The sequence below is a fragment of the Diceros bicornis genome, chromosome 3, assembly GCF_020826845.1.
Source record: "Diceros bicornis minor isolate mBicDic1 chromosome 3, mDicBic1.mat.cur, whole genome shotgun sequence".
Classification (NCBI taxonomy): Eukaryota; Metazoa; Chordata; class Mammalia; order Perissodactyla; family Rhinocerotidae; genus Diceros; species Diceros bicornis.
Window position 1 is genome coordinate 15,030,122 of NC_080742.1, and position 19,570 is coordinate 15,049,691.

A 19,570-nucleotide genomic window follows, 5' to 3' on the forward strand; every position below is an offset into this window, starting at 1 on the left:
TGATTTCCCACTGGAACACAGGTAAATCCTTCTGTCATGTCTTAGTTAAAATGATTTATAATTATCACTTAGGAAGCCTTTATCTTCTATTTATCCCCCATTAAACACAAAAGTTACAATCTCTAGAAAGCTTAGAAAAGGATAAGCACTTTAAGCCAGAAAATCTAGGAGTGATAGTGAAAAGGACTGTTGGACATATTCACTATCTCTATTAGCACAAAGGACAAAATGTAACATGTCAAAAAGGATAAAACCAGGAGGCCCTGGGCATTCATACTGGCAATAAGCCACAGCTCCCACACAAAGATCCCAGTTTCCCATCTTCAACTCCCTCAACCTAGGCCTAAAAAACAACCACCACTCTTAGAGTTCAGAGTGTGCCTTTGCCTAAAAGACAAGCAGGTGCTACTTGGGATAGAGAAATTCTCTAATCTAAACTATCTGGAAATCTGAACTTTTTCTCCCACAGTACAGCATCACAAGTGGTGACTAGGTCTAAAGTATCACTAGCCACTATTAGTTCTGGCCTAGCATTAGAACAAAAACAATAATAAAAATGGCTATTATTTATTGAATTTTTACCAAATGTCAGTCACTTTGCTAAAGTACTTTATATACATGATCTTGTTTAGTCCTTACAATAACCCTACATGAAAACTGAGGCACAGAGAAGTTAGATAATTTGCCCATGTACAGAAAGTGGTGAAATTAGAATTCTAACTCTATTCTGATTGATACCAAACCTATAATTATACAATATTTATAGGATGATGAACCAATGAATTTCCAGAAATAAGTTCACATATTCATATATTGGGTCTGCCTATATTTGACTTGCATATCAGGATTCTATAAAAGGTTTATCAGCTAAACTATAGACTTCATTTACTCTAATACCACAAATATAGCTATTTTAAAAAGCATGCAAAATTTACCAACTAGCAGCTTAGCACATACCTACTGTGATGCTACCCATCTTGCTTTGTAATGTTATATTACCTGCAAAAGAGAGAAAAATAAAGACAATTTTATATATTATGGATAATCTAGAAAGGAACTGTGTTATATATAGTAATCTAAAATATGGTTGGATATCCACAATGTTATTTAATAACACTGTTATTGTTGTTGGCAATTTTTCTCAGTATCACAAACCTAGTCAGAAATTTAGATGCAACTCTGAAATAACTCACTTTAGGCATCTATGCAAACTCTCTTCGTCCACTCCACCTTAAGCTTTTATAGCATAACTACAAAACAAACCACCATACTGTCTGGGAAATATGGAAGAAAATAATGATTCTTCTAAAACCCAAAAATGAAAAAATTACTTAAGTGTACTCCCTATGCATTTTCAACCTAAATATCACCATATTTATTAGACCACACAAAACCAAGTTTTACACCAACTAACACTAAAATAATCTATGGAAAAAAGTAATTGCTGTCATTTTTCAGGCCAGCAGGCCATGTCTGTCTGTTAGATTAAAGTGGTTTCTATGCCAAGAGTTAAAGCAGTTTGGGGCAGGAATAATGAATACACTGAAGTATGACTAACAAAGAAAAAAGCTTCAAAGCCTTCCATCTTTCAATGAAAATATATTTTCCAAGACAAGTATGGATATTACAATCATTCTTCCCAGCCCCCTTCCTCCAATACCAAAAATAGTAGAATTTTTCTTCATATGTGTGTTTGTATGTATAATACCCCTGGAGCCATGTAGAAGAACCATGGAGTGCTAGTCTACTGACTTCGTCCTACACCAAAGCAGTCAGTGAGGAATTTCAAAATGAATAACAATACAAGAAAATCATGCTTTAGGAAGATTAACCTAGTGTGAGACAGTGGGCACTTCCACACAAAATTCTCTTTACTGCTTCCACCTCCTAAACACTTCAAAAAATAAGATGAAGCAGACCTCTGATACTTGTGATTTTAACTATTAGTAAAGAATTATGACATAGTTTTTACAGTCAGTCATTTAGCTAGTGAGTCCAGTCACCCACTCAGCAAGGCAAAGGAGCTTTATTATTTTATACTAGTCTTCAAGGAATGCAGTAAAAATGTACTATTTTTTAATGAAAATATAGTCTTTCTCAAAAAGCCAATCATTAGTGCTTATGATGAAAGTGAAGTAATATCAAGAAAACAATGGTTCTTGGAGCTATAAAATAGAAGTTTTAGATGCATTAAATGAGGACTAGTTCATACTATAGTGGGACTTATACAGTCTCAGACTACATCTCTCTTGAATGTTAGAGTTCTTGTACAGTAAAAGCACAATGGAATAAGAAAACTATGGAAATAAGGAATATTTGTAAATATAAAGAATATTTGAAAATATTTTTGTCAATGCTAAAGGATTTTTAAAGCCATAAGGAGAAAATATATTTTCAATTCATATCAAAATATTTAGAAAACTCTCTACCCTAAATAGAAATATTCCATTAGAATATACAAAATGGACCTCTTATCTCAAATACTTTGTAGAATAATTAAAAGTATACAAATTAACCAAATGGGCATTACTAGCACAATTTTCTATAGTTTGGTTTCACCTATTTCATCTCCAATCACTGAAAATGATAAATCAACTATTTGAGAGGAGTAGATCTTTGTAAAAGCCTTCTTTCCAATAAAGCAGATGCCATGTGGTCTGTAATAACTACGTGTGCTTACTCTATTGTCAAGTTATGCAACTTTTCCACAAACCCCAGTGTTTGGGAAAATATATAGTTTTTCTTAGCTAATAACTCTTCATTCTAGTATGGTCAGAGGGAAGAATAAGCTATCAATTTAAAGATAAGCATTATTTTATTTTTCTTCACTAAAAGAAATGTGATTATGATTAAAACAGCACATATGCTCTCATATTGCAAACAGAGCAATCAAATATACTTAAAGGTTAAGTCCTCTTTTGTGTTTTTTTGGGGGGCTTGAGGGGGGCAGGAAGGGAGGCACTTGCTATTTGCAAGCCACAGTGCTACATGCTAAGAATATAGAAATGAATAAAACATGATCCTTGCTCTTAAGGAGTTTATAATTAGGCAAGAATTTATGGGTCAATGGAAGGCCAGAGATGAGGAGAAGATGCTTTAGATGAGTACTGAAAGATTACTAAAAGTCAATGAGATAAAGAAAGCTGAGAAAAGCATTTTAGGAAGACTATAAACAGAATGTTCAGTATGATCAAAGGCTCTGATCAAGGACTCAGAAGTATAAAACATGCAACAATGTATAAAGGAAAAAGTAAGAGATTATGTAATTCTGGAAGACAAAGCATAGGGTCAGAAGAGGGAAGTGGTAAGTTAGCCAAGTCACTGAGGCAAAAGGAAAGAGTTTGGGTTAGAGAATGTCATGTTCAATGTACATTTCTAATAAACAACCATAGCTATAGTGAGGAGAATGGATTTGAAGAAGGCAAGACTGGAAGCAAAGTTACTGCTAGAGCTGAGGCAAGAGATGACAAGAATTTGAAATGAAACAGTAGAAATAAGAAAGAAAAAGATGGGACAGACTGAAGAAATACTTAGGTGATAAAACCTACCCAAACTTGATGATTGATTAGATGTGGGAGGTGAGAGAAAGAGAGAGAGGAATTTAGAATTACTTCTAGATTTCTAGTGTAGGGCATTAGGTACACGATAATATCAGAAACTACAAATGGAAATAAAAGAGGAGGAACACATTATGGATGAGGTTAGGGGGCTGGGAAAGTAGAAGGAAACAAGTTAGAAATGAGTTTGAGATGCCTGTAAAGATCCAAATGGCTATGTCTACCAAGCAGATGTGTGTATAAGCTGGAAGTCAAGGCCAGAGATACAGATGTGAGTCATCAGAATACAAGGGTAATAGATACAGAGATTAGGCTGGTGGTTACCAGAAGGGAAGGGGGGATGGGAAGAGGGAGAAAAAGGTGACAGGGCACATGTGTATGGTGATGGATGGTAGTCAGTCTTTGGGTGGTAAACATGACGTAGTCCACACAGAAATCGAAATATAATGATGTATACCTGAAATTTATAAAATTTAAAAATGTTACCTCAATAAAAAAGTCTAAATAATAATAATAATAAATAAATAAAAATAAAAAGCCCTAAAAAAAAAGAATACAAAGTATTTAAGACTCAAAAGTGTATAAGATACCCAAAGAAAAGAAAGATGTGAACAAGGGAAGAAGGGGGATATCCTGGAGAATACCAAGAGGGTGGAAAGAGGAGGAATCCATAGAACTTTGAGAAAGAGCAGCTGTAAATATGATATGACAAAGACTGACAGTGTCCACTAATATTTTTGTGCTTTTCTCCTTTCTTAGAATACTGCTAAACTCTGCATCTCAGCCTCTTGTAGTTAGATAAAGCCATCTGAAAATATTCTGGCTGAAAGTATACGGCAGAAGTAATGTATGTACTTCTAGGCTTGGTTTCTGAAATTTCTCACATGATCCTCTACAATCTCTCTTCCTTTCATGGAAGCTTAGAAGCCACACACTGAAGATAGCAGAATCACCTTTATGGAAGGAGCTGAGTCCCTCCAAAGAGCTGAGCCAGTCCAAACATTGCATGGAACAGCAACATTTTGTGTCACATGTCTAAATCCTGGAAAAAAAAAAATCTATGCTGTCTGCACCACAAAGGAAGCTGTAATTCCTTCCTAGTATTTCACATAAAAAAGTTTTAGAGGGGCCGGCCCCGTGGTGTAGCGGTTGAGTTCGGCATGCTCTGCTTCAGCGGCCTGGGTTCAGATCCTGGGCACAGACCTACACCACTCGTCAGCCATGCTGTGGTGGCAAACCACATACAAAATAGAGGAAGACTAGCACAGATGTTAGCTCAGCGCTAATCTTCCTCAAGGAAAAAAGAAGAAGATTGGCAACAGATGTTAGCTCAGGGCAAATCTTCCTCAACAACAAAAACAAAAAAAGCTTTAGCGCCAGCCCTGGTGGCCTAGCAGTTAAGTTCAGCGCACTCCGCTTCTGCAGCCTGGAATCAGTTCCCCAGTGTGGACCTACACTACTCATCTGTTAGTAGCCACACTGTGGTGGTGGCTCACATACAAAAAGGGAAGATTGGCAGCAGATGTTAGCTCAGGGCGAATCTTCTTCAATAATAAAAACAAAAAGCCAACAAAAAGTTTTAATTGTCCAGATTCAACATTAACATAACAATATCATATGTCAAAATTATAATCAAACTGAAACTTCACAATGACTTAAAAATAAATACTAGAATTTGAACAAAGTATTTTCATGAACTTCATAAAAAGTTCTATTCAATCCAATAAAAGCTTCTTTCTTTTAAAATTTTATATCATTTCTGGCTTTCTAAATTCACAAGGCAGATTTATAAATTTACCAGCAACTAAATGTCCTTCTTAAGCAAATTCGGACATTTCTTTATGAAATTCTGAGTGCTGTCAAAGTTATCAACTGTGTTTGTATAATTAATGTAACTTTTACTTCTGTGAAAGTTCCTAAAATCCAAAGTAGTTATTTAAGGAAGACTTTAAGCATGTAAATATTGCTAAATCTTTGGGGAACGAAGGACTTTTTAAGTACAGAGAAAATGAGAGAACTAATACTCAGCAATTTATTTATCAAGGTATGTTCCCAAAGAAACTAAAATAAGACCGTAAGTTACATAGGGAATCTAAATATTTAAAATACTGTTTTAGTCATTAATCACTTATTCCAAATAATAATGTAAGTTAAATATAAAACACTAAAACAACTGTCATGAGTACTCCTACATATTAAACCTAATCAATTTGTTTAAATTATATTATAAATAAAAGCAAACCATTTCAAGCAAGCTTTTCTTTCTCTCTAAAAGAGTCAGGAGACTATATATATTTATATTTGAAAAATATATTTAGTAGAATACATATAAATACACGTATATCTTACACATACATGCATAGAAATCTTTACAAATCATAATTATTCATGCTAGCCATGGTGACCTAGTGGTTAAGTTCAGCGTGCTCCACTTTGGCAGCCCAGGTTTGGTTCCCAGGTGCAGGCCTATACCACTCATCCGTCAGTGGCCACGCTGTGGCAACGGCTCACATACAAAAAGAGGAAGATTGGCAGCAGATGTTAGCTCAGGGTGAATCTTAGCAAAAAAAAAAATCATAAATATTCAAATAGCAGAATATCATAAAACATATTTCACACAGAGAATCTAATTTTTGATAATTTAGAAGGAAATCAAGATAATAAACAGTCACAAAACTTGATATCTAAATACAAACTATCCAAGTACCTATTCTCCCACTAGACTCCCAGTGCCAGAACAGTGGGGAATATTTGTTATACCAAGGAATAAACTAGTTTCTTTTGTGTTAGAAGGCACACATACCTAATAGATGTGATTCAACCAACCTTACACATAGTAAATATTACTAGTCTATTAGCTTACTCATTTTCTTACCTAGAAAATATAGTTAGCTACACTTAAAAATTCCATTGGGAAAAACATTTAGGATAGATTTTTTTCTTCTCTACACATAGGAGTCAATTTGCAATGTCAAGAAAGACATATTACTCCTTCCATTATAACCCTTTCCTCGTTACTGGGCACCCTGTAAGTACTTAGCGCTATGTTGGGTGTTGGTTTGCCATCAGGGTATATGAGTAGAAAATACAGATAAGAAATAAATTTTATGCTCTCCTTTTCATGGAAGCCTTAGAATCCACACACTGAAGATAGCAGCATCACTTTTTATGGGATGAACTGAGTCCCAAATGCCTCCACGAACTCAAACCCTGTATGGAACATCCTCATTTTGTGCCAGATGTCATAAGGCATAATAAAGGATCCTGAAACTGGAGTTTACAATATAGAACATAGCTGAAGCACTGCATCTGTGTTGTAGTGCTGTCTTCCTAGGGGAAACATCTCTAGAGTAAGCCAGGAAGCCCTCAAAGCAATGACGGAATTTGGGTTGAAATTAAGAAGTTCACTATGGCTATGTACATAAATTTGTTTGAATCCTGTTTAAAAACATCTCCAAAAAAGTCAAGAAACCTAGATCAAATCCTTGCTCTTCCACTAATTAACTTGTAATTGAGAGGCAACAATTAGATATTTCTAAGTTTCGTTTTCTTCATTTGTAAACAGCCAACTGTCCAATAAGTGAAAGGGGCTGGCCCACGGAGGCACTCAATACATGTTTGCTTTCAACATGCTTTCAAATAACCACTCACCCACCTACTAACACAAAGGCTCCAAACTCACAGACCTGGTAAATCTACCTAGAAGACAGTTATTGCCATCATATTTGTGGTAAAATGGCTTTTTACAACATCTATATGTTGGGTTTTAAAAAAATCTACCTGAAAGAAAAATCATTTTAAGCCTTGTTTAAGAAAAAAGAAGCCAAACTAAATAAATCCTGAACAGGCAAGTCTTACAATGTATATATTCTCCAAGTTTGTTTTCTGTAAGTCAGATGTTTAGAAGTAGCAACATACTTTCCCATACAAACAAGGTTTAACATTCCCAAGCCAGCTTGTTTAATTATAGCCAAAATATATACCTAATTTGTGTTATATGACTATCACCATCTAGAACAAAGAATTCACTGGAATATATATTCAGAGTTCCAGCTTAGAATGATCCTTGGGATATATCTCTTCCTACTAAAATCCCAGTAGCTAGAACATAGGGACTTCCTTTCACGAGCCATGACTCTAATCTTCTCACCTACGAGGATATAGAGCTAGAACATTGCCTGCTCTTCTGTACCCATGCCACCTCCGAACTCCAAACTCCAGTAATATGTTCAGATAATCCCTTAGGACAAGGATGGAAATAGGGGTGGCACGGAAGGGAGAGGAAAGAAACTTAGGCTTGTCTGAAGGGTGATTTAAAAGTAGGCAGGCACTGGGGTGTGACTTGGAAATGAGGAGGGTTTCTTTCTTCTCTCCCTCTTTTATTTATTTATTTATTCATTTTTGTGAGGAAGATCAGCCCTGAGCTAACATCCATGTCAATCCTCTTTTTTTTGCTGAGGAAGACCGGCCCTGAGCTAACATCTATTGCCAATCCTCCTCCTTTTTTTCCCTTTTTCTCCCCAAAGCCACAATAGATAGTTGTATGTCATAGTTGCACATCCCTCTAGTTGCTGAATGTGAGATGCCACCCCAGCATGGCCAGACAAGCAGTGCGTCAGTGTGCGCCCGGGATCCGAACCCAGGACACCAGCAGCAGAGTGTGCGCACTTAACCGCTAAGCCACAGGGCCGGCCCCCTCTTTTATATACTTACTACCACTGAAAAACCAAAGTAGAGTGAGGGCCAAGGACTAGATGGGGAAAGCACGGTTTAACAACTGGAAGCTTTTCTACAGTGGCAACTGGATCAAATTTTCCTTTCCCCTACTTCTTCTCACTGCTGTACTAGTATTACAAATAAGGAAGATGACATTCAGTCCTTCAACTAGACTGTGAGTTCTTTAAGGACAGATATCATCACCTGCCCAACTTTGTACACTTGGTGGCTGAAAATTTGGCACACAGTAGGTGGTCAACATATGGGTTGAATGAATCAATAAATGTAACTGTAGTGGATGCTGTGATTCATCATCCAGAACCCCCTTTATAACTGAAGGACTTATTTTCCTAGCTGTTGGGAGTATTGCTGGCAGACAGCCCTTAGCTATCAGCCCTCTTGGGGAATTGCCTAGGGTGAAGAGAGCCATCTTGGGCCAAGATCATACTCCTTGCTGGGGCAGCTTGCATCTCATGATTGGGGATACAGGCATACCTTAGAGATATCGCGGGTTTGGTTCCAGACCACTGCACTAAAGCGAATATCGCAATAAAGCAAGTCACAGAAATTTTTTGGTTTCCCAGGGCATATAAAAGTTATGTTTATACTATATGGTAATCTATTAAGTGTACAATAGCATTATGTCTAAAAAAACAATGTACATACCTTAATTGAAAAATATTTTATTGCTAAAAAATGCTAACCATCATCTGAGCCTTCAGTGAGTTGTGACTTTTTTGCTGGTGGAGGGTCTTGTAAAAAATGTAATATCTGGTGGGGCCAGCCCCGTGGCATAGCAGTTAAGTGCATGCGCTCCACTGCTGGCGGCCCAGGTTCAGATCCCGGACGCGCACCGATGCACCACTTGTCAGGCCACGCTGTGGCAGCGTCCCATATAAAGTAGTGGAAGATGGGCACGGATGTTGGCCCACGGCTAGTCTTCCTCAGCAAAAAGAGGAGGATTGGCATGGATGTTAGCTCAGGGCTGATCTTCCTCACAAAAAAAAAAATGTAATATCTGGGGCCAGCCTGGTGGTGTAGTGGTAAGTTCGTGTGCTTTGCTTTGGCGGCCCAGGGTTCATGGGTTCGGATACCGGGCGTGGACCTGTGCACGACTTATCAAGCCATGCTGTGGCGGTGTCTCATATAAAGTAGAGGAAGATGGGCATGGATGTTAGCCCAGGGCCAATCTTCCTCAGCAAAAAGAGGAGGATTGGCAACAGATGTTAGCTCAGCGCTAATCTTCCTCACACACACAAAAAAGTAATATCTGCAAAGCGCAATAAAACGTGGTATGCCTGTATAAAGATCCAGCTCCCCTCATCCCAACTTGAGACAATTCTAAGGACCATCCTAGCTTCAGGGCTCCTCCTTGATGTTGTTGAGGCTGCATTACAGTCCAACTTCTCCCATGGAAATTGGGCTTCCTTCGTTTATATGGCATCGGTCCCAAGAGGCTTCACTAGTAAACTTGCTGCACTCTAATTTCCATCTCAGAGTTTGCTTTCAAGAAACCCAACCTGAGACAACAGTCCAAAAGAAGATCTAGGTCTGACCCCGATTTAAACCAACCAAGGAAAGGTATTTGACTTCATATTAAAGGTCAGTAAATATAAAGGAGTTTAGAAAGGCTAAGGAATGAACTCTTTTTATCTCTAGCAATTTGTTTCCACTTCAGCTACTTTAAATAATCAGGAGACCTACAGTATTTTGAGGACTACCTCAAAAAAAGTACATCTGTTTTACTGTCATGTAAGCTATTAATGACAAACCATACCAAATTCAATACTTGTTTAACTTAAAAGAAAGCAGAAAAAAAATTAATGAATTTAGTGTAAACATGGTATAAGGCACTGCAAAGAGAGCTGTTTTTATTGTGGGTGTTAATCAAGCTGACTTTGCAGGAATTGCTTTTCCACTAAAAGCTACTCAACATATTAAATACAGTACTTTTAACTGCAATTAACCGTTAGAAATTCAATGCTTACATAAAAATCACTATTACAATATGAAAAGTTGCAAATTACCAGAACTATTCAAGGCACAGCTGAGTAAAAAATAAATAAATGAATAAGTAACAAAACTTTTTGCTTTATCTGGATACAGCTCCATTGGAATCAAGCTATTTTGGGCTCAAATAATACCTTAATGTTGCAAGAATGGTTGATAAGGTTTAACTGTTAAATTGAGGCTCAAGAATTACTTTAAGCATATAAGTATTCATTTTTTTAGATTTTTTTTTTTTTTAACTGTAAGACTACTTGCCAGTTTGCTACACAGCATGGCTAGCACTAGCCATACTTTCTAATACCACCTAATAATTCATGCTCACTACTAAAATCTGGAGGTTTTGCCAAAGTGTATAGATACCAATATTCAGCTTTCCTATAGAAGTTAAATAAATGGTCTATATATGGAAAACGTTTCAGTCTACACTTCCAGGAAAATGGTCCAAAAGGCATTTAGCAGATGTGTATATTTTTATTTTTACTGTGCTTCTTGCCAGAATAAGTGACTCTTAATTCTATCTGTATATATTTCAGAAAACATACCTGGACTTGAATCATCTCCTATGTGGAAATTTAAGAAGCATGCTGAATGACACTGAATACGAGCACGCCCTTTGCCATATTACTTCACCGTTATGCTCTTCTTTTCTTTCAATAACACAAAAGTTAACTAAGGAATATTACTTGTCTGCAGAGACATGTTTTGAAAGTCACAAGATGATATTTAATCAAAGAAAACTGAAAATGGCAGGGTACTGAGGACCTGGTGCCAATACTAATATACATAAAGCATTTTAACCAAAATTACTATCACTGAGTTGCTATAATTTGATTCTACAAATGTTTCACTAATTTATTTAATCCTTAGCTTCCCTATCATAAAAGCAACCACTCAGAACCCATCTTTATTTTTAACACCATTTTTATTTCATTGTGCTTTCCTCTGAATATCTCCCGCACATATTTTCTTATTTGTTTCCTTTTATAAGGAAATGCATTAAAAGTAAGAATTAGGGGCCGGCTGGTGGCGCAAGTGGTTAAGTGCGCGCACTCCACTGCGGCCGGGGGGTTTGCTGGTTCGGATCCCAGGTGCGCACTGACGCACCACTTGTCAAGCCATGCTGTGGCGGCGTCCCATATAAAGTGGAGGAAGATGGGCAAGGGTGTTAGCCCAGGGCCAGTCTTCCTCAGCCAAAAACCAAAAAAAGAGGAGTATTGGCAGATGTTAGCTCAGGGCTGATCTTCCTCACAAAAAAAAAAAAAAGAATTATTATTAGCTTCATATATAACAGTATAATATTCAATTTCTTGCCAAAATAAAATTAAATAGCTTTGAGTTATTTTATTTTATGGGTTTTTTAAAAGATGGTTAGTCTGCCATTAACTATTTAGACAACCAGCTTCATGATGGCAGATCCTTCTTCAACTACAGAGAAACAGAGTCATCTCTTAAAATTTACATTATGTGGAAAGTCTGAGATGTATCAGGTCTTTTTCATCTTACCATGAACACTTCCTAATGTAATATCCCCAGCAGCAGAAGATAGAAATGATGATTCTGTATAAAGATACTTGGCTTTCAGCAAACCATCTTCAGTAGATATATTAATAGAACTTCCCTGAAGTTTATCTATGGTCACAATCTAGTAAGAGAAAGACTCAAATCAGTTCATTATAAAACAAAGACTGGTAAAAAGCCAGAATGGTATCTACAGAATTAGTGGGTGACTACATAAAAAGTTACTACCCAGTACCCAATCACTTTATTGACTTTGATTCCCTAGCTTTAATTACAAGATTGTGAACAACAGTGTATTCTCTGGAATGTGAAATAGACCTACTATATTCCCTCATTTATTTAGATCTTTAATTTCTCTTAATAATGTTTTATATTTTCTATGTATTGTTCCTCTTCATCTTTTGTTAAATTTATTCCTATCTGATATTTTCTAAATGCTATTGTTAAAGATATCTTTTTTTAACTTCATTTTATCTTAATTGGTCTTTGTATTTGACCTTAAATCCAACAACTTCACTAAACTCACTTACTAATTCCAATAATTTACCTGAATTTAAAAAATTTTTCTACATGCATAATTATATTGTCTACAAGTGATAGTTTCATTTCTTCCCTTCCAATCCTTATATTGTTTTTCCTGTTCTTTTCTGCCTTACTATCTGGCTCAGGCCTCCAATTCAACGGTAAATAGAAGCATTGGTAAGCATCCTTATCTTATTCCTGTTCTCAGCGGGAAAGCTGACAACATCTCATCGAGTATGATACTTCCTACAGATATCTTTTAGATCCCTTTTATAAGATTTAGGAGGTTCCCTTCTATTTCAAATTTGTTTTGTTGTTGTTGTTTAAATTATGAATGGTTTTTGAACTTTAGCACATACTTTATCTGATTTTGGTGACTATTATTTGATTTTTCTCCTTTCGTCTGTTAATATAGTGAGTACACTATTATTTCTAGAACTTTTCCACTTTACATGTAATAAGGCAATAGCTTTCCATTGAACAAAATGGAAGGAATTTACTATTTATCCCTAAGCTTCCTTAATGAAATTTAGTATGTATTTATGTCTCAAATACTGAGCACAATGTATAATGAAGACATCTAGTTAAGGATTCCAAATCATCTTTTATAGTATTTTAAACAAATGTTTTATAAGCATAAAGTGAGTGTTAATATAAAACTGTTGACATAAAAACTGAATCACCAGGAAGGCTTGCCACAGTTTTGCCCAGGGTCAAATTCAAGTATTACACTGGGGTGTTTAAAGAAAGAGCATCATTGTTTTGAAATACATTGGCATCAGTGTCATCCACTCCTAATATGTCCTTCAAAAACTGTTGAGAGTTCAAAATGTTATTTAATAAGAATTGAGTTTCAAGAACACTAAAATATTAAAAGACTAATAAAAGTACAAAAAGAGAAAGGAAAGAAAAGAAAAGAGGTTCTTATGGAAAGCCCCAGCAAATCAAGTGAAAGTACAACACCTCCCCCACCACAACAATATAGTTATTTTAACCAATCATTCCATAAAATTAATTTCAAAGAAATCCAAGTCACTGAGGGCCACACTATAATGCACTATATCAGATACTAACTAGAACAACTAAACTTAGAACAACTGACTTAAACTTAGCAAAATACTGAGGCTCTAATTTATAGTTATTAATGCTAATGGAAGAGTCATAAATAGCTTCTTTGGATTAAACTGTATAGTTTGCTTATTAACAGATTTGGCCATTTTAAGAAAGAACAAAAAGTAGATCCCAAAATCAATACCTTCCTGACAGAGATATTGCTATGAATTAATTTTCTTTTCTACACAAGAAGGAAAGCTTTTCATAAGTTTAGTTATTGTAAATCAACATTACATATAATGAAAACCAAGTTTTAAGGAAGAACTGTGGCTTTGTAGCTCAAACTAAGAAAGAGGTCAGCTAACAACTATGTCATCAATTAATCCAACAATCAGATGAAATGGATTTCTGTCTTCTCTGTTCCAAATTTAGGATACTGAAATTAATGATACAATTTAAAAAGAGCCACTCCATATAAAATGACATGTAAAGAATGCTGTTATGTGTTTATAGTGCTCTTCAATTCTCACAATTTTGTTGAGTAGGAAAAACAAGTAATACCATCCCTGTTTTATGAATAATGAAATGGAGTCTCAGTAAAGTTAACTGGTAGATCTAGGACTGGTCAAGTTATCTTTCCTGTGTTTCATTTACCTTTATCATCATCATTATAGTAAACACTATATTAGAGCTAGCTATGTGCCAGACATTGTTTCAAGTACTTTATCTGTATTAACTAATTTAATCCTTATAACAACTCTCTAAGTTAAGTCCATTACTATTATTTCATTTTCCAGAAAACCAAGGCATATAGAGGTTAAGTAACTTTTCTGAAGTTAAAGAGCTTAGTAAGTGGCTAAGCCAGGATTCAAACCCAAGTAGTTTAGTTCTCAATTCTGTGCTCTTAACCAATTCATTATACTGCCTCTCAAATATCCAAAGCACACTTCTATGAAAATTGTATATTAAAAGTTAACATATTTCACAAGCATTTATTTTACATAAAAGAATACTAAGAAATATGCTTTAAAAATTAACACTATATATAATATAAATAGAAAGAAATATTTAGACTGATTCTTCAGCACAATATAAAATTCAATCAGACAAGAAACAAAATAGTATAATAGAAAGTAGAAATAAATGAATATTTAATAAACCATGAAAGTTGGAACAAATAAATAACTAATGAGTGGAGACAGTGGCCAAAACATTCGAAATAGCAAATAATTAAGATATGATATAGATTCTTCTCTGATACTTATATTTGAATGTAAATATGTAATATTCTGGTAACTTAGACAATTTCAAATAACATAAGCCATCATTTAAAGGACAGAGTTTGAAGGAGCTGCAAAGTTTTCCTATTTTCCTTTTGCACCTCCAAGATCACAGCAATCTGAGAGGTAAAACTAAATGCCATCTCAAAAGAGCTGTCACATAAGGCCAGGGGGTGTTTCACTACTTTCCTAGTTTAATTTAAAGGATAAATTTAAATGTTTGGGTTTAAACAGTCTCCCACAGGTTCTAAGAGAAAGGTGAAGGAAAATAAAAGTGACAACAGTAGAAATAATTACTGTTATAATCTACTTTGTTTAATTATGCCAACAATAATCTACCTACAAGATACTCTTATAATTCCTCCCTACCAATTATCTGAGAATAAAGCTGAGTATGGAATTTAACAAATTTATAATAAAAGATCCTTGCAAATTGTATAAGAGTAATATAAAAGGTGACTCAGATCTTTCTCAAAGATTTAAAACATTATTGATCATATTTTAAAAATTATGACAATTTATACTTCAAAATCGTATCTTTACTCTTAATACCATGCTAAATCACAGAAAGCAACAAAAGTTGATTAAAAAATACAAACAGGGGCTGGCCCCAGGACGTAGTGGTTAAGTTCCTATGCTCCGCTTTAGCAGCCCGGGGTTTGCAGGTTTGGATCCCAGACACGGACCTACACACTGCTTGTCAAGCCATGCTGTGGTGGCGTCCCACATATAAAAAATAGAGGAAGACTGACACAGATATTAGCTCAGTGACTATCTTCCTCAAACAAAAAGAGAAGGATTGGCAGCAGATATTAGCTCAGGGCCAATCTTCCTCACCAAAATTACAAACTATCTTCTTGGGCCAGCCCTGGTGGCCTAGTGGTTAATTTCGGCGCACTCTGCATCGGCAGCCCAGGTTCAGTTCCCGGGCATGGACCTACACCACTTGTCTCAGTGCCCGTGCTGTGGTGGCGGCCCACATACAAAATAGAGGAAGACAAGCAACAGATATTAGCTCAGGGAGAATCTTCCTCAGCAAAAAAAAACAGAGACAAAAACTATCTTCTTAACCAAAATCCCTATGGCTAACAAAAGCTTTTGGAGAATAGTAATGCTATCTAATGGTGCCCTCTTGTGGAAAATACTGAAGAAAGTTGAGTTTTGAAACGTCCTTTAATTGCCTACAGGCAAAGTAAGCAGGTATTGGAAAAATATTCAAATAAACCTAACATATAAGAAAAATTTAAGCCTGATACTGGTGATATTACTTAATGACCAATTTTAATTTATGGTCACAAAAATAAAAATCTCTTCAGAACTAGAATTAAATATTAAGTATTTAAAGTTGTTATTGATTCCAAATAAGAAATTAAATAACTGTCAAAAGTATTAAATCACAAATTAAAATTTAAATTGTATAATATTTAATCACTTCAATTTCAAATTTGAATTTACTCATGAACTAAAATGCATGAAAAAGGAAACGTTATGCCACAAATTTTGTAGAACCTACCCACTGTGTTAGCCAACTTGATGTAAAATTGCAATTACTAAAAAAAAGAAAGTTTCAACCTTACACTTTTATCTGATGCATGAATGTTTATATTTCCATAAACTGTTCCCAGACAGATCACTTTGCCTCCTTTTGTTTGAACACGTAATTTTTGACTCTGAAAGACAAATACAAAAATAAATATAGAGAGAATAAATTTGACTTATAGTAATAAAAAAATTTCCAACATTTTGTACATTTGTTTTTAAATAATAATAAAGCAGCAAAAGAGGAACCCAGACTGAAATAGAAATGTTCTGTTTGGAATAATAACCTCAACCAGAAAAGAATGTCAACTGCTGTTACAGGGATTAACTAAGTTATCTGGACTCAAAGGGAGAAAGAAGAGATACCTAGGTGTTCCAGTAGCTTCACTGAAGATGGGCTTGGGAATCAAAGATCACTGAGACTGGCCAACTAAACATAAATGATGATGAAGATGACAACTATAATCACTGTTATTGTTCATCATTATTAATAATAATAGTCACCACTTACTTGGCATTTTCTTTGCACCAAATACGATACTCACTACTTTATGTGAACTATCATTGAATCCTCACAACTCAGAGAGATGGGCATTATATTTTTCCCATTTCACAGAGGAAGAAATCCAAGAATCAGAAACGTTAAATAACTTTATCAGGTGACACAGTTAGAAAACAACAAAATCTAAACTAACAGGATCAAGATCTGTATGATTTCAAAACCCACACTCTTATGGCTGAAGTCATCTGAAGGATATATTCACACTTAGGGTAACAGCCCAGTGACTGCTTAACTTTCTAGCACAACACATCCCAGAAACTGGAACTAAGTGAAATGCCCCTAAAGCACAAATAAAACAGTAGTCACAGTCAGCTTCCTCTGCCAGACAAAAGATATGTGTGTGTGTAACTTGATTTCATACTTGGCAATGGTGGCAGAAACTACTATAGGTCCACCAAAATCCATTTTTTTCCCCAAAGAAAAAGGAGTATAGCTGGGCCCATGAAGAGATGATATTTTTCAGCTTCCCTTACCTCTTAGGTGTTGCTAAGTTCTTGCTAATAGAATGTAAGTGGAAATGCTATGTGCAATTTCCAGGCTGCTGCTTTTAGAAGAGTTGGTATGCCTTCTCTGTGCTCTGCCCCTTCCACCAAATGAATGCAGATTACAATGGAAGGAACCTAGAATCACTGAATAGAAAAGAGCCATCCACACACTTGAACACAAGTGAGAAATCAACTACAGTTGTATATGAGCCATTAGATGTTTGGTCTATTTTTTAGAGTAGCTTACTTTACCTTAGACACAGAGAAGTGTCTAAAATGTAGGGAGAAAAAAATTCAAAACAACCATATACCTTCTGGTTGCTTTACTAAGGGGTCACAGTAAAACCTTAGGTAATATAGCCCAGGAATGGGGGCCAGCCCATCGGCATAGTGGTTAAATTCATGTGCTCCGCTTTGGAGACCCAGGGTTTGCAGGTTCGGATCCTGGGCGTGGACCTATGCATCACTCATCAAGCCATGCTGTGACAGCGTCCCATGTACAAAATAGATGTTAGCACAGATGTTAGCTCAGGAAAAGAGCTAACAAAATCTTCCTCAGCAAAAAGAGGAAGATTGGCAACTCTTCTTCAGCAAAAAGAGGAAGATTGGCAACTCTTCTTCAGCAAAAAGAGGAAGATTGGCAACAGATGTTAGCTCATGACCAATCTTCCTCACCAAAAAAAAAAAAAAAAAGCCCAGGAATGAATTTCAAAAAATTTAGTGAAAAGGGCAAAAGGAGTCATTCTTAAAAAGTTATCTGTATGACAGCATGGTAGACTGCTTCATGCCCATAGAGACATAAGTCTGAAGTCAAACTATATTTAACACAGTCTTTATCAAGTAGATAAGTAATTGATGAACTTTAGAAAAGAGTATCTCCAAAACAACTGTTATTTTAAATCAAGAGTTCTTAAGCTTGCATGAATTTCTAGAGTCTGTGAAACTTACGAAATTGTAAGCAAAATTTCATATACATGTGCATTTTTTTCTAAGGAGACAATCGTCAGATTTTCAAAGAGGTCTAAGGCTCAAAAATGTTAAGAGCTATTGTTACAATTTAAAGTTCATCTAATTACAAAAAAATGTGAAGTAGATTATAAAATTTAAAAAAATATGTAAAACAAAATAGTTAAAATAAATGTCTAAATAAATCAAAAACTATTTAGTATAATATAAACTATTATACTGCATAAAATGCGAATGTGTGGCATTCAGTGAGTTAAGGGTCTCTTGCCTAAAAAGTTTGCTTACCTATTCCCTAAGAAAGCTGAATAAATGTGGTATTGCCATACATTTTGCTTGGACAATAAAGAAGGGTGAAAGAGCAAGAGCTTAGAAATCAGAAAGACCCAAGTTCAAATCTCAGCTCAATTTATTAGCTATGTGAACCTAAATGAGTTCCTAAATCTCTTGGTACCTCATACTTTCTTCCTTGATAAAAGGAAGAAATTTCAAGAATTAAATGAAGGCTTAGCTAAGTTTCCTGGTACATAATAAGGACTCAGTAAACAGTAGCTATTATTACTGCTGTAAACATTTTTTTGTTGTTGTTGTTAGTGCTACTGAGTCAATTCTGACTCCTAGTGACCCCCTCCACAGCAAAGCAGAACCCTGCCAGGTCTTTCTGCGCCATCCTCTCACCTTCCAGCACTATATCAGACAATGCTCCAGCTGCTATTCATAGGGTTTTCATCACCAATTTTTTTGTAAGTGGGTGGCCAGATGCTTCTTCCTAGTCTGTCTAGATTGGAAGCTCCACTGAAACCTGTCCACCATGGGTGACCCTGCTGGTATTTGACATACCAGTGGCACAGCTTTCAGCATCACAGCAACACAAAGCTGCCACAGCATGACAACTGACAGATAGGTGGTATGGTTCCCTGACAGGGAAACAAACCTGGGCCAGGGTGGTGAGAGCACCGAATCTTAACCACTAGACCACCAGGGTTGGCTAAAACATTTTATTACATAGATAAAATATATTTCAAGTCCTTAAAATGAGTGGAAGAGAAACATACTAATAGGTGATCATTAATTCAAGATAATGATATTGTACCATATTTAAAGCTTAAATTAGATATTTTACCAAGTGTTCCCATTTGTGAATTTAAGTCAGTTAAAACCTAAGATCTCAAGAATAATTGTCTTAACTTTAGTATACATTAGGATCCACTGGACCCAATTTTAGTTCTTGAGTTTCTTTTTTGAGCTATTCTATTTGTAAGGACTGATATTTTATGACTTGCATTCTTTCTTAGAGGTCTTCCAAAAAACAAATAGAAAATTTAGTTATTTTTTAAAAATAGAATAAAACTCATTCTATAATAA

General features: G+C 35.6%; 1 protein-coding gene across 2 annotated transcripts in view; it reads right to left on the reverse strand.

The window, feature by feature from the left end:
* The window catches only part of FAM185A (family with sequence similarity 185 member A), a 53,284-nt gene that overhangs the window by 28,346 nt on the left and 5,368 nt on the right, over positions 1-19,570 (reverse strand). For both annotated transcript variants that reach the window (XM_058523982.1, XM_058523972.1), the window contains exons 3-5: positions 16,234-16,326; positions 11,787-11,925; positions 958-999 (exon numbers count right to left, since the gene is read on the reverse strand). In XM_058523982.1, the coding sequence (XP_058379965.1) occupies positions 958-999; positions 11,787-11,925; positions 16,234-16,326 (274 nt within the window). The remainder of the gene's footprint in view (positions 1-957; positions 1,000-11,786; positions 11,926-16,233; positions 16,327-19,570) is intronic.